The 15479-nt window shown below is 50.6% G+C and overlaps 4 protein-coding genes across 4 annotated transcripts; 2 read left to right on the forward strand and 2 right to left on the reverse strand.

Moving 5' to 3' along the window:
• Positions 1-826: 826 nt before the first annotated feature.
• On the forward strand, positions 827-1538 carry Asppvi_007158 (Got1 family protein; the record flags this gene model as incomplete). The annotated part of the gene is made up of 5 exons (XM_043303051.1): positions 827-857; positions 912-938; positions 1032-1080; positions 1143-1158; positions 1242-1538. 5 exons carry the CDS (start codon positions 827-829, stop codon positions 1536-1538), a joined length of 420 nt encoding a protein of 139 aa, XP_043158986.1.
• A 617-nt stretch (positions 1539-2155) lies between these two features.
• pfy1 (profilin) lies at positions 2156-2958 on the reverse strand (the record flags this gene model as incomplete). Its single annotated transcript, XM_043303052.1, has 4 exons — positions 2156-2287; positions 2374-2508; positions 2628-2725; positions 2931-2958. The coding sequence occupies 4 exons, from the start codon at positions 2956-2958 to the stop codon at positions 2156-2158; spliced, it is 393 nt and encodes a 130-aa protein (XP_043158987.1).
• A 2395-nt stretch (positions 2959-5353) lies between these two features.
• On the forward strand, positions 5354-7252 carry Asppvi_007160 (uncharacterized protein; the record flags this gene model as incomplete). The annotated part of the gene is made up of 2 exons (XM_043303053.1): positions 5354-6280; positions 6338-7252. 2 exons carry the CDS (start codon positions 5354-5356, stop codon positions 7250-7252), a joined length of 1842 nt encoding a protein of 613 aa, XP_043158988.1.
• Positions 7253-7662: 410 nt separating this feature from the next.
• On the reverse strand, positions 7663-13671 carry Asppvi_007161 (RNA helicase SLH1; the record flags this gene model as incomplete). Its single annotated transcript, XM_043303054.1, has 1 exon — positions 7663-13671. One exon carries the CDS (start codon positions 13669-13671, stop codon positions 7663-7665), a length of 6009 nt encoding a protein of 2002 aa, XP_043158989.1.
• Between the last annotated feature and the right edge of the window lie 1808 nt (positions 13672-15479).

The following is a 15479-nucleotide window of genomic DNA, read 5'->3' on the forward strand; positions in this document are numbered from 1 at the left end:
AGTCAAGCCCTTTCCACCCGCCGTGCCCCTCTCGAGACAGGTTCAAGAAAGCGCTCCGGCTTATTCGTGATCTTTAAGAGAATCGATCTTCGCCTCGTGCTGAAGCACTCGACTATTACCGACGCTCCACGGACGGAACGTCAGTTACAGCATCCAGGGATGCTGTCGTCGCGGCGTATACTTGGGTCGTATATGGCAGAGGCCAGGAAACGACAGAAGGGGACTCATGAGCGAAGGGGTTGTGAACCCCAGATTGATCATGGCTTATCCATTCTGGACATTATCCGATTTATCCTTTAATATTCTGAGTTCAGATCCATAATAAGTCTCCTAATGGCTTTTGCGTAGCCAGTCCAATGTGACTCTTTCCGCCTGACTAGGATTTCAGCATCTTGAATCGTAGAAAGCGGAAATAGGGCCATCAACAGGCCATCGTAATCTTGTTGCAAGTCGATCGGCAGAGGAGGCAAGAGGACACGAGAGAAAAACACCCAGTTGTGCGGGTTTTTGGTACTACGTCCAAGCGCAACAGACCGCCCACCGCATCCGGCATAGACCACCCTCAGAACCAAAAACGAACGTGGCAGAAACGAAAATGTTGGGAGCATGCGTTTATTTACTGAGTTCTAGAAAGATTTCTTGAATTTCTGCTTGACCGAAAGGCAAAACTGAGAGATTTGAGTACAATAACTCCGGATTTCTCCCTGGATACAGAGTACTCGTCATTGCGACACTCGGCTGACCTGAGATTCCTATACGCGAGCAAAAAGTCCCCTCGATTTGTGTACAGTGATACTCTCCGCGATTCACCTAGCAAACCCTCAAGATGCCCACCATGTGGCTTTCGGACAACCAAAGTAGGACCGCCGGCGCATCATCCGGTCAGAAGCGCTTGCTAACATGTATAACAGAGATTGGTGTTATCTTTTGTTCTGCAGGTAGGCGAGACCGAATCCACACCGGGGGATCCTCTCCCCTTTTCTTCGTTCCGCCGATATGCTCAGCCAGGGACTGACGTGGTGTCGCTATAGGAGGGCTGTTCCTGTTTGGAGGCGTTCTGATGTTCTTTGATCGTTCGCTGTATGTATCCTTTTGATATACCCTTTGGAGAGCATTCATGCTAATGTTCGGACCTAACACAGACTCGCGATGGGAAACGTATGTACCCCATTCTCGCAAATCCTGCGCTGCTATTGATCACGCGACAACCTTCGCAAAGACTATAACTGATGTCGCACCAGGTCCTTTTCCTCATCGGCTTGACGTTAATCATTGGATTTCAACGGACACTCGCCTTCTTCTCGCGCCGCCAAAAACTCAAGGGCACTGCCGCCTTCGCAGCAGGCATCCTCCTCATACTGTTTCGCTGGCCACTGACCGGTTTCCTCATCGAATTATACGGTCTCTTCATCCTCTTCGGCGATTTCCTCGTAACAATCGGTCAATTCGCAGGGAACATCCCGGTCGTCGGTCCTTATATCAAGACGGCATTGGAGACCCTGGCAGGTGGGAGACGGAACGCAGAACTCCCGGTATAATAACCACAACGCGCGCCGGAAATCGCCTGTCCTCGGACGAGAGTCTTCGCCCGAGGACGAAAAGGCGTATCGACGATGTTACGTGTACGACTATGCAGACATGGATGATTCGAGACGGCCATGACACGCATGAAGATCACGACCACTTTCGCAGCTCCGCTTCATTAGCGTTTGAGCGAGGCTAAAAGGATTGGGTCTGTATGAGCTGATGTGATATAATTCTTATTCTTTGTAATTACTAATCCTTCGTGCGTCGGTAGCAGTCTCCTGCCACTGACTCTTGTCTTTCTTCGGTACACTATATAATACATAGAATGGAAACAGGCAAATTCAACGCTTGGTGTGCATCGTAGATTGTGCCTAAGGGCTTGGACATACAACATATGATTCAAGGATTCTCGTCTCTAGTATCGCGAGTGTACTAGAACCAGTACATATTGAAGATATCTACGTGCTATGGACAAATTAAGACATGACGCTGAGAAGAAAGGTCACCAGCATAGTTTCACATCCGAGTAAGGAAAAGGTGGTACACCGCTCTTCTGCCGTTTCGGAATTAAAAAAAAAGAAATAGACGAACAATCAAGACAACTTCATTTTCCGCGTTCCTGTATCGTCTACCGGGGGTTGTTGATGTAGTCGACGAGGTTCTCGACAACGGTTGCGGCGTTGGTGGTCTGGACGGCCTCGCCGTGGTGGGCGACCATGACGCAAGAGACGGCCTTGACGACGACGATACCCTCCTTGCCCTATAGCGGTCAACCATTAGCGTTCACCATTTCCCAATCCCTAACCTCAAAGGTCGGTAACTGCATATGAAAATGTAGTTGAATACCTTCTTGCCGTAGAGACTGCGGTCATCAGCCTTGATGGCGACGAACTTGTCTCCTCCGACCACGAAACCGGTTGCGAAAGCACTGCCGGGCTTGTCGAAAGCAGCCTTCAGACCGGCGATTTCCTCCTTCGAGATCTATGCAAGGCAAGAAAGTTATTGACGTGATCAGGGGGGTGCTTGTTTCCGTGGACATTGCCAGGGACTGGGTCGGAGCTCCGCCAAATGTGATGCCAATATCGGATCGTTCTTCATACCTGGAAAGTAGGGGACTGGGCCTCGACGTCAGAGAAGTCGTAGCTCAGGATGGCGGCCTTGTCAAACTGGCCGGAGCCCATCAGACTGGTAAATTTGGCTCAGGTCAGAAAAAATGCGGATTCCGAAGAAAGATTGCTGATGCAGCGAAGGCGGGGTAGAGGTGGGATTGTACGATACCTGGAATCAACATATCCTGTTCGGTAGAATTCAGACGTCAGCTTTGTTTTATCTTCTGCAATAACCATAGAGGATTGCAAATCCAGCTAAAGTCTATAACGACGTATCCAACGCAATAGCCGTACCTTGCCAAACTGCCGAGTGCTGACCCATGTTGGTGGTCTTGTAAACAAATTAACGGGATAGAGCGGGTAAGGGGAAGCTATATTTTCGAATCCGTTAGATAAGACGAGCCAAGAGGGATGGACCAGCAGGGATTAAACTGACGGAGAGAGGAGAGAAGCAGGCGACAAGAAGTCACAGCAAAAAGTTGGAGATGATGATGGTGGTTGTGGGTTGAAGAGGGGAAGAGAGCACAAGGTGATATTTAGAGTGGTGGGCGAGAGAGACAGCAACGACAAGCTAAGGTAGGTAAAGTCAGGTTAAGGTGGGGTGGACTATCCTATCCGTCTGGGAGGCAACGCCCCGCCATCCATTCTTCTTCGTGATGGTAATACTGAGAGTTTGGCGAGTCTGTGACTACCAATTGATTCCATTCCTCGCTCTCTGAATATTATCCAAAGTCTCATTCTAGGGCCTGTTGATATATATTCTCCTCGAAATGTACCCTGTTACTATCCAGCGTCTCCAGCGTCTCCATCCTGTCACTTTCAGCAGTTGTATCGCAACGGCTCTAGTTTAAAAGCCAGCTACCTTAGTTGACGATAGTTGCTAGGCTATTCTTCTGCTTTGTCTAAGTACGTCCAAGCCTCTTTCCACAGTTCCACTTTGAACAAAAACCCAGCAACACCCACCGATCAACAGAGTTTGTCTTTGGCCTTCCCACTATTTCTTGCTGTCATCTACAGGGTCCCTTCACCGCCTGTTCTGGTCGGAACTGTTTGACTCTTGTGGATGTATGCGCCCGAACTCTGGTCATACTGAAGGGGTGCTCGGCGCCTATCTTGAGATGTCGTAGCCCGAGTACTTGATATCTTTGTCTCCTGGGCTCATAGATTTGTATGGGGCACGTGCCTGTCATCTTTGTACACTAGTCAGCCAGTCACGAGGCGATCATGTGTGCCTTGCTGCTTTGGGATTATTTTTTTTTTTGCTTCAATAACCTCCTCTCGTTGGGCAAGACTTGGACTAAACTTGACTCATCTGACGGGACTGATTATTCGTTCAACGGCCTCCCTACAAGAATAGTTTGCCTCGTCATTTTGAACTCTGCAATAGCCTCGAAGGACATCTTCCCATTACTCTATCGTGGCAGATGACCCCTACCATGGCATACGTCGCTTCATGTAAGAATAGCTGATGATGTGGGAAAATGTTATTGATAGCGACAATACGATGCAGGGTGCTTGTCATCTAGTCACACAAAATTCGCAATTGAAACAGCTACATGGGATTTGTTTTCATCGCAAGGTTCATAATTGCCCTGCCAGAGGGATAACCACCTGCATTGCAATCTCACATGAAGGGAGTTCTAAATCATTGTCCATTGCAAAAATCCTCCCTGAAGTTTCCAGACCACCGGGCGAATTAACGGACGACTCAACTCAGCCTTATTGCAGGATCATAGCGTGACAAGAGGCCTGTGCTGACCATGGCAGCTCCTGGCGCTCAACATATATCTACTTGTTGATTTTCACGCTTCTCCCATGATTGCCAAGGTACCATAACTGCCAATTCATTACGTGGACGGAAAGGACAGCTCGGGATTTTAGCCAGATGTGTGAGATTGAAACTACCTTAGTCTCCCGGGTGTTGAAAGATCATTGGCTGATCCACAGTTGTTTCAGAAAGAATGAAACTTCGCACTTTAATGTCTCGGGCGTTCTAACAGGAGCTGCGGGATTCTTTCATTTGATGTTGCTATTGGTACGCCAGCGGAATACTCGAGTCTTGCACGCCCCTGATTCGACATTGGATCATTGGACTCGAATTCTGCGACAACTTTCGATACCGCAATCGAATCAAGCATCCTGTGCGACGCTTCATGGCGTCCGGGGCTGACTACACAGTGCGCCGATGCACTGGCATCGCTCAGCGCGTCCCTTCCCCCGACGATGCTGGTCAGATGGACAGTACACAGCTCGCGCTACACAGATTATTCGGCTGATCGACTCTTGTCCCGAGGCGGCGCTAGATGAAGTCTCCCTGTAGATAAATATCTGATGGCGTCGTCAAATCTACATTTAATTTAAAATCTGACACTAGCCAGCCCGCTACTGACGATATCAACCAGAGGCAATCTGTACCTGTTGCTCCACAATGGTTAGTTACTAGACACCAGTGCGAATCCTGTCTGGGCCTCCCTTTATTATCAGAGTTGAAGCCACTCTCGCTGTCGTTGCTGGTGCTGCTTTCTCACCTGCTATTGCTCACGACCGCTGCAAAGGCCTTCTGGAAGGCTGTCCATTCGTTTACGTTTTTTAATTTTCGAGACTGTGTCTTTCGTTCATTCTCTAGACTCACGTTCACTCTTTTCATTTCTCCTTGTACTCTCGCTTCGTTTCATTGTTCTTGCGGAAACGGCTGTACCAGCAGTCGGCCAGCGAAAATGGCTCGAGGCATCTTCTTAGGGAGGTCGCGCGCACCAGAAGCAATAGAGATCATTTCGAACCCGGTTCTGAAGTATTCGGACGCATTACCACGGACGGATCTGAGAGATGTCGAGAGCGTGGCCAACAACAGCCGCCCTGTAAACCGCACGGTTGCGCAATGGGACTTTCAGCGCCCCAGAACAGCAGATGGGCGTAAACCGATCAAGAAGGGGCAAGGTCTCAATCCCGGTTTCGACTTTCAGATTGCCGTGCCTCCCGCTGAAGCAGTACCTTTACCCAAGAGCCCTGATGACGATCCGAATGCAAACATGATCGGCATAGCCTTAGGTAGCCCTCGCATGGCAGAACCGCAGAGTATACGCTCGAAAATGCAAGAACAGCCGCCCGTTTTGACTTCGGCGAGCTCCGCCCAACCCTCGCCACAAACAAGACCCCTAAAGCGCAAACCGAGCAAATGGAGGAAGATTGGCGGATTGTTCAAGGCCAAGAATGCATTGTCGGCTACCCCCAACCAGCCGTTCTATCAGCTCCGCTGTAATGAGGAGTGGCCTCTACAGGAATCCACCCATTCAGTCGACTACGAACACCAATGCGAGGCTGAAAAATTGGAGGCTGAGAACATGGCTCCTACGCCTCCGAACCTTCCCAACTTGGAAATATGGCCGTGTCCCGCGGGGGACAATGAACCCAAATCCTACGTTCAAAGCAACTTGGAGACGGCTCCACAAGCCTCAGCTAAGACTAATGACCTTGTACCTGGTGCAAAGCCGCGCACTACAGGACCTTTTCTGCAAATCGACATTCCCGATGTCCAGCTAGAAAGGTATAGCGTCATGTTCGGCGGTGTATTGAATAAAAACGAGCCCTCATTGTTGAAGAGGCGGAGTAAGACTTTGGAAGACGTGAGGATCCCAAAGCCAGGTGTATGTGTCCTGATTTCCTGCGTGCAACTATGTTTCTTTGACTGAAGGCGTGACTAGGCACCATCACCGGACTTTCAATCACCTCGACGACGGGCGACATCGCCGCAACCACGACTTCCCAGCTTCAATCTGTTCCCGGCGCAAGCACCTGTCAGTAAGGCGTCGAAACTTCTGGGTTCGCAGAACATACCAAGAGGCCCCAGCCCACTCCATCGTAGCCAAACATCGCTCGCTGGATTAGGCCAACAGACACCTACAAATGATCCAAATGACGTCCTCTTGATGGTGCAGAGTCCATCCATCAAGTCCCCCATGTCGCATCACACCAAGAACTCCGTCTCGTCGATTCTGTCAACAGTGTCAATGGATACCACTGAGGAAGAGCGCCTTCTGCAGAAACTCAAACAGACGAAAATCTACGCGGATAAAGAACAGGAGCCTGAATGGGAAATCATCAGCAAGAAGCCGACAAGGGACGCCTCAAGTCCAATTCCGAGCCCTATTCGGAACCCAACTCCCAGCCCAAGACAGAGAACACCACCATTGGCCCTAACGATTAACACCCAAGGCTTGCCATCCACAAGGTCCAGCATAAGCTCCGCGCCGTCGCCCCACCTCTCACCCATCAACTCCGCTGCGCGTGACAAGACCGATCGCATCAGATCTCCAATGGAAACTCTTTCCGCAGTCTCCCCGTTCTCGACCACACGTATGCCCCTCAGCGACGATAACGAGGACATCGAAGCGAACGAGGCCATCGACCCCATCCCCAAGGTCGAAGTCTCTATCGCCAGATCCGTCTCCGTCTCGCGAGGAAAGAAGCAGGTCATCGTACCCATCAGGCCAAGGGCGGAGAGACTGAGTCCCAACGAGAGGCTCGTAGTCCGACAGGCCAAGACCCCGCAGGTACGAGACGCGCACCGCGGCCATCGGCATGGGGTTTCACAGGACGCGCGCATCGAAACTATATAGACTCCTACGTGAGCATTCTAGGGCCATTCTATGCATTGGTTCGTGTCTGAGCACAGGCAGCGAATTTCTTTCTTCTGACTGCGTCCTTGGTGACGATTTATTGTTTATTTACGTCTACTCAGCTTCTGCATTGCATTGAGGCTCTATTTTTTGGTTACTACAGCCAATTGTTTGTTTCGGTGGTACCAGGCCGATCTTTTCTACTGTACATATTTATCTGCGGGCAGAGCAGGTGATAGGAAGGACCAGCGGCGCGAAGTATCGTACGTTATACTCTCAGAATTTTCATATATGACGAGCCAACGTTCCCATTTCAAATTTTCTCGCATCTATCATCATGTCTATAATCTAGGGGAAAAGGGTGAATGCCATATTTCCTCCCTGGCTGGTCTCGATACCACTGTGAGTAATTACGCCTTCTCAGGATAATTCGACGACTCAGGTACACTCTGCGTCTCAGGCTTCAACTCTACCTCCACATTCGATACCACCCACTCCATCCCCGGATAGGTATCGCTGATAACCTTGACATTCACACCCTTCCCGGCGGCACTGGTATACTGCGCCAGGAAATCCTGCGGGAACTTGACAGACGACCGCACAGTGAGTGGGCTATTCCGATGATTATTCCTGCCGGACGAATTCTGGCTGGAGCCACAGCGGGAATTGGAACCCTGATTCCTGTTGTTTACTGGCCAGGACACGCGCTTCAAAGCAAGCAGCTCGCCGTCCTTGCCGTCCGCGGAGGCGCTGCAGACGATCAGGAAGTATCCCTCCGTTTGGGGCTTGGGGAAGCGAGGGGCGTAGACTCTGTGTTCGGGGGTTGCGGGTGGGTTGCGACGACTCAGAGATACAGTGATACCGGTCGAGGAGACATTGGCGACGGACACTGAGACCTGTGGTAGATACGAGGCGGCCTTGGCGAATTGTGCAGGAAGTTGTAGTTTGCGGGCAAGACCGGAGACGGAGGTTGTGGGGAGGGACGAGAGCGCAACGAGGGAGCCTGGTAGGCCCTGGAGCTTGGTTGTGGGCTCAATGCCGGGAAGAATCGACAGTGCGTTGTCCTCGGGCCATCTTGCGGACTTGATGCTCTGGAGCAGGCTCACGAGCGTCTCACAGGCCCGCATATAGCCCAGTTCGGCCATTATGTCGATAGAGGCTTGGATGATACGGATGCCCTGATCTAGGACGGATGTCTGGTCACCGACGTAATCGGAAATCGGGAGATCGATTCGCGACATGTAGGCTTGCAGAAGCAGGAATGCCTTAACGTGTGGATCCCACAGTGGCAGGTCTCCCATGGACTCAACCGACAAGGGCAGATTGCGAGCTAACTCGGCGTTAATGAGATCTTCGTTGTGTCTGACAGGCAGCTCGTCGAATTCTGTGGCGGAACACATCCAGCTAAGCACATCATGGAACGTGGGATTAGGCTTCGCATGCGCCATCAAATACCGGACAGTCTTGTGCGAGAGATAGTAGTAACTCATGATCTTGCCGAAAGGCGTTGAGTCGACTTCGCCAGTTGCCGAATCGAACACCACACAAGATGACTCTGCCAGTTCGCCAAGGGACTTGTCCACTAAATCAATCATGAAGTCTTGAGCTATTGCCTGAGCAGCCATCGTATTATGTTCCTCCGCCGAGATCTCAAGCCCATAATACGAAGGATTCTTGTGCAGTCTGCGGAAGAAAAATGTCCATGTCAAGTAGTCCAGGGCGTCTTGCTTCGTTGCGATTGTGCCGGCAGAAATTTCGGCTCCCAAATGATTGTCCAGGACCTTGTGCAGAGTAGACTCGACCGGGAATCCTGTGTGCAGGAAATGCTTATAGAAAGCTTTCTTCGACTCTTGGGTAAAGATGCGAGCAATACCAGACGAATCGAACTGCGGACGTCCAGCACGGCCCAGCATTTGCAGAACGTCGGTCAAATCCATGTCTCGGTAACCTTCAATTTTCGCGTCGAAGTACTGCGTGCCTTTGACCACCACAAGATGGGCCGGAAGGTTGACACCCCATGCGAGGGTACTTGTTGCTACGAGAATCTGAATTTTGTTGTTCGCGAAGAGTTCCTCCGCCAGTTGTCGGTCAGACTCGACAAGACCGGCATGGTGCAAACCGATACCAAAACTGAGTGCTTCGCGGAGCGCTTCATCTTTGACTCTCGCGAGATTGAGCTGCAGATCCTCCTCCGACATACGGACGAAGCGACGCGGATTGTCTTCCATGCCGCAGTAGTTTATCAGGTCTTTCGCAGTCAGTCGAGTTTGTCTTCGGGACGCAACAAAGACGATCACAGGTTTCTCTGGAGAGTGGCTCTTGATCGCAAGGAACGTAGGACGGTTCATAGACTGCATGAGCGGACAGAAGCCACGTTGCTCCGGGAATCCATCAATATAAATCTCCAATGGTACTGGACGCACAGAGTGGCGGAAATTGAACAGTCCCTCTTTGACTCCCAGCCAGTTGGCCAGATCAGTTGCATTTGCGCAAGCCGTAGACATACCCATCAGCCGAACAGAACCCTTGGACTGCGATGCAATATAGTTCATACGGGACACGATGATCTCCAAAATGGGGCCTCGATCACCGCCTAACAGGTGAATTTCGTCGATGATGACCAAGCTCACTTTCCGCACATAATCTCTGGTCTGCCAACTACGAGAAATACCGTCCCATTTCTCAGGTGTCGTGATAATGATATCCGCGTCCCGGATGGTCCTCGTATCAGGAGTGTTGTCACCTGTCAACTCGACCAACTTAAGACCCATCGGTGCGGCGAGACGCTTGCCCCAGTCCAGGACTCGCTCGCGGACGAGAGCTTTCATCGGAGCAATATACACAACCTTTGAGCCTGGTTTCTCCCTGAAGGCCCACCACATTGCTAGCTCACAAGCCACTGTCTTTCCACTTCCAGTTGGAGAACCGAGGAGAACATTGGCTGAAGTGTGGTACAGCAGATGGAATATCTGTGTCTGCATTGGGTTGAAGAATTGGAACCGTTGACCGTAAAGTTCTTCCAGGAGGGGGTTCTTAAGGGCAGAGATAGGTAGCGGCTGTAGATTAAGGAGGTCCGTATACACGCTTTCCGTGTCTGGGCGGATCAAATGCTGAAATGAGACGGGTGTCACTGTCTCTGCACCCAACCAGCGATCAGAGATTGCACGAACGTAGATCTGGCTCGGTAAAGGGTCTGAGAGAGGAATGGTGAAGTTAAGCTCATGTTCATCATGCAACTTCTTCCGACCGAGAATGAAGTATTCGTGGTGATAGATCTCCGAGGTTTCCGAGTTCTCGACCCAGATCCAGTATGATTCCGAGGCTCCATGGTGCCTGTCGTTCCAAGTGAACTCGGGATACAGGCTCAGCCGGATTCGCAAGACGTCACGATTTAGAGGAGCAATTTCGGCCTCCACGCTGAGAGTAGGGAAATTGTCCAGTAATTTCGACAGCGTCTTTCCCATGCGCTGGTTATGAACGAGCTGGCCGATTTCGGCAACGTCCATCTCCCTCATCGACTCTAGTGATGAAGTGGGCAGCTTCTCATCTAGGTTCTTGAGGATCGGTTGGGGGAGATCAAACTGATGGAATGGGTGATCGAAAGGCCAGATCTGTTTCTCAATAGACTTGCAGAGCGACAGAAGCACCTGGCATTGATAACCCCACCGGCGGTTCAACGCAATCATGAAGAGAGCACGGCAGATACGAGCAGCATTCTGCGCCACGTAGCCCATGTCGGAAACCAGAGCAAAGTCCTCGAGCTTTGCGCGGGAGATATACGACTGCAGAAGAATATTAGTTTTGGCGTGAGGAGAATCGTTGCCGCCTTCGACTTCTGTCTGTATAGCTTCGTCACGAAGCCTGTCTAGCTCTTTCGACTCATTCTCCCGAGCTTGAATGTTGTCAAATTCGCCACTCATACTGATCATCCTCAGGGCATCTGCCTCGCCAGAACGAGGGCGCATCATCTCGTTGAAGATCTCAATACTGGTTTGCAAAACGTAATACTGACTCGCAATTCGACCGACGTCCTTTGCCCGCAGTTCCTCGGTTTTCTCATTGAATATGATCATCTGACTTTTTTGCAAGATGCGCGCAGCTTGAATGATCAGTTGGCGCCGTCTCTGAACCAACATGGGATCATCACGTATCTCAGCGAAATCAATGCCGTAATTGCGCGGCTCGCGCAACATGCGGACAAAAAGATATGAGTAACCGAGCCATTGTACACCCTCGGAAACAGAGGTGACTGTACCCAGAGAGATCTCGGCATTCAGGTTGTCGACGAGTCGACTGGAGAATCGAGATTCAATCGGCTGCTGCGAGGTCACTGCAGACAGGTAGTGGTGCAGTTTGTCGTGTGTAGTACAGATGAAGCCGATACCAGTATCCTGGAATTGAGGACGTCCAGCACGTCCGAAGATCTGCAGGACATCAAGGATACCGAGGTCGACAAATTTACCTTCCTGAGGATTATACAGCTGAGTGCCTTTGATCACGACTGCAGCGGCGGGAAGGTTGACACCCCAGGCAAGAGTGGCAGTACAGCAAAGCACTTTGATCAGGCCCTCGGAGAACATGCGCTCCATCAGGTTGCGGTCACTTCGGGTCATTCCGGCATGGTGAGTACCAAATCCACTGGCGAACAAGTCCCTCAACTCACGGGCCCGCGCATGCTTCATATCTCTGAGCGCGTTGGAGTAGTTCTCGTGTTCATGGCAGCTGAAGAGATCCTCACAGCCATTCTCGACGGCCATTTGCCGCAGCATTCGAGCGGTCAAAACGGTGTCTTTCCGTGAATGCACAAAAACCATGATTTGATGCCCTCGCTCGAGCATGTCACGCACTTTCTCGAACGCCACGATGTCCAGATTTTCGCGGGATTGTTTCGAGCCCGCCTTTCCTTTCACACCAATGAAATGCTGCTCGAGGGGGACTGGTCTAAACGACGCATCAAAGAAGAACAGTCCAGCCATCTTGTTCACTTTCAGAAAGTCGGCTACGTCGATATAGTTCGGCAAAGTAGCGGAAAGGCCAACTATACGAATGAGCGACTGTGTACTTTCAACCTGTCGCTGCGTCCGCGCAACTAGAGATTCTATGACAGCACCACGTTCATCGTGAAGCATGTGGACCTCATCGATAATCAAAAGGCGCACTTTCTGCACGAGTTCAGTGTCTCCTGTGCTCTTCCGGGTGACGACATCCCACTTTTCGGGAGTCGTGACGATAATCTGAGTTTCGACAATCTCGCGCTTCGTGAGTTGCATATCCCCAGTCAATTCCCTGACTCTGATACCAAGCCATGCAAGTCGTTTCCCGAGTTTCTCAGTAACCTCTGCGGCCAAGGCCTTCATCGGCGCAACATAGACAATCTTGAAGTCGTCCACCTGTACTGTAAACTCCGTAGCATCTGGCTGTTCAATAGGGTTCGGCACTGTATTCTTGCCAATTGTATTAAGGATCGTCAGCATGGCAGCATCAGTTTTACCAGCACCAGTTGGTGCACAAATGAGCATGTTTTCACTTGTTTTGTATGCCACGTCATACAGCAGACTCTGCATTCGGTTCAGAGTCTTGTACCCCTTGAAGGTACCCCGACACAGCCCATCCAGGGACTTGATCTCAACCAACTTCTGCGACGACGCCAACGTGCCCACCCTCGACGCCGGGATCTCAAACTCGGTATACCGCTGCTCATCAATCTGCTTGCTGCCCACAGGAAGCCCGTATCTCTTCCCACCAAGCGCAAGTGTATTCCTGGAATCGTGCGTCTTGAAGACATGCGGGTACCGGGGTTCAGATCTCGATTGAGCAGGTAATAACGGCGCATGCTTATGCTCCAAGTCCTGCTGCCGCAAGGCCTGTTCCCGCTCCGCCCTCGTTTGTAACTTTCCCGCCATGAGACCGTCCGTCTGGGCTTCCATCTTTGAGGTCATGGAAGCGAGGATCTCCGCTCGGTGACCGATCAATTCAATGACGAAGTCGAGATCGTCGAACCCAACAATTTCGGCCAGCGACATCTGCAGCTCGTCATCTCCGCTGTCGGTGGCTAGTGAAGCCGTGATCTGCTGGGCTAGCTCTTGCGCACTCATTCCGGGTTTTTGGAGGGTGATGGCCTGGCATTTCTGCTCCAGCCATGCTTGGTCGTAGAGAGTGGTTGACGGGGCCGAAGGGAGAGGTACGCCGTTGATGTCGTCGAGGTCATCGGTGGTCTCGTCATCGGAGCTGATAATATCCCAGATATCGTCCACAGTTCCTGGTGAAGAGTAGTCATCGTCAAGATCCAAATCTAAATCGCTTCCGTAGCTGAGCTGTTCAGTGGCGGGGTCCTTTGGGAGCTTCAACGCCGCAATCGCCTCGCGCATTGCTGTGAGTTGGGAGAGCCACTGCGACTCTGTAGCCTCTGTTCTGTCCATTTTGGCTGGAATTTGACGTCTAATCTTCTATAAAAATAAGAAATTACCAGAACGGAACAGGGTATAGATTCAGGTCAGAACCTTCGGTGTTGAGAACTAGTGTGTCATAACATAGGCAGCAGATTGAGTAAGCCGATAACCGCCTGGGGTTCGGTGTTGGCCTGGGGCATCCGCCACCGTCACATCAGAATGCGGAGTAAGAACAACATCGCTTGGAGTCACCGCATGAACGTCCACAAAGATAATCAGGTTATCTTTCGATTAATCCATCTATTGACATTACAGTAAAGCGTGCGAATGGAAGATGATTAATTCTCTCAGATGGGCTCTATGATACAAAAGCCAGTTCAGACGGCAGGGTTTCATACATTCTATGTACATGGGCGTTAGGAAAGTCTCACGGATCCAAACCATGCTTTCTGGTTGACCTCTAGTCATGCCTTGCCAACTGAACGGCCAGAAGGCTCTTTATGCATGGCTAGCGTCGCACATTCCAAGAGATATAGTACTCCAACTTTGCCAGACACTGACCATACTCTTTAAGGTAGGAACAGCTCAGGAAATGCTCAACGTGCTGGAATAATCCAGAGAGCTTCGAGCAGAACTTGTCACAGCCAGGACAAATGTAATCCCCGTCTATGTCGATGTACTTGCGACTCTGATAGCACTGACGCGCCAGGCGGTTGATGTCATCAATGTCTGTTCCGGAGGGACAGCTGCCTGACTCGAGATGGATTAACATTCCTGAGAAAGTCTTGAAGTCCTGATAGCACCCGTAGCATTGCAAGTTCCTAGCCTGGTGGCGCTGCTGATGCTGCAGGTCAAGGACAGTTAGCGGCATCAGGAGAGAACGATATGAAAAGTCAACTTGCCATTCGCAGGTTGTTCTTATTGTCAAAGAATTTGCCGCAAGTTTCACATAGATTGTGATAGTCGACGCGATGGTCCTTTAGTTCCCAAGCTGTATCAAATCGAGGTCGAGAAGAGCATAAGGTACAGATGTGACTGTGGACCGGGGAGTAGAACAGATGCCGATTCTTTGCAGTCGTAGAAACAAAGACGCGCATGCAAGTTTCGCACCATTCATGGCGACTGGTGTATCAACAATGATCGTACAGTGCCTTTGGGGCTCCAAACCATCTATCGCATAAGAGGCATTTGTAGTCTGCGCCGTCGTAGTAGAGATGAGGCCCTAGCAACATTTTGCTGGGCTAGGTATTGGAGTGAGTAGAATTCAGAGAGTCAATGATCCTTTTGAGCTTGGCATAAATAGGTAGAACCTGTCGTGTCGTCAGTGAATTTGTGCAGGTGAATTGATTAAGGGAACAGACAGTTAGTCACTCCTTGCTAAAGTTGACAGGGCGCCAGCAAACAGAAGTACTAGCTGCCCTGCATTGCAAACGAAGGACAAATATTCTTCAATGTATCCGGTACATGAAGTCTCTGAGCTGTTAGAATAAGAGATTTGTATAGAGCATTTATTACTGCTAGTTCTCTGCTTTATGGTCCCCCTAAGGAGCACTGGCCAAGGTATACCGCAATCAAGCGAAAAGTCGACTGAGCGATTGAGAGGTCAAGCACTCCAATACTGGCGGAAGAAATTCACGAACCTAGGCTCAATGTCTGTCTCAAAAGCAGATATTTGCATGGAGTATGGTCTCCAAGAATACTCAATCCAGACCCTGTGCAGCGACAAGTAGACATAGCAAGCTAAGACATACTATGGGGTAGAAGAACGGAGAAAAAGAAAGAATGCCGCGCGAGTTCCTTTTTTAAAACTCGCCTTATTTCCAATATATACATGTAAA

Source organism: Aspergillus pseudoviridinutans (assembly GCF_018340605.1).
Source record: "Aspergillus pseudoviridinutans IFM 55266 DNA, scaffold_5, whole genome shotgun sequence".
In the NCBI taxonomy this organism is placed as follows: domain Eukaryota; kingdom Fungi; phylum Ascomycota; class Eurotiomycetes; order Eurotiales; family Aspergillaceae; genus Aspergillus; species Aspergillus pseudoviridinutans.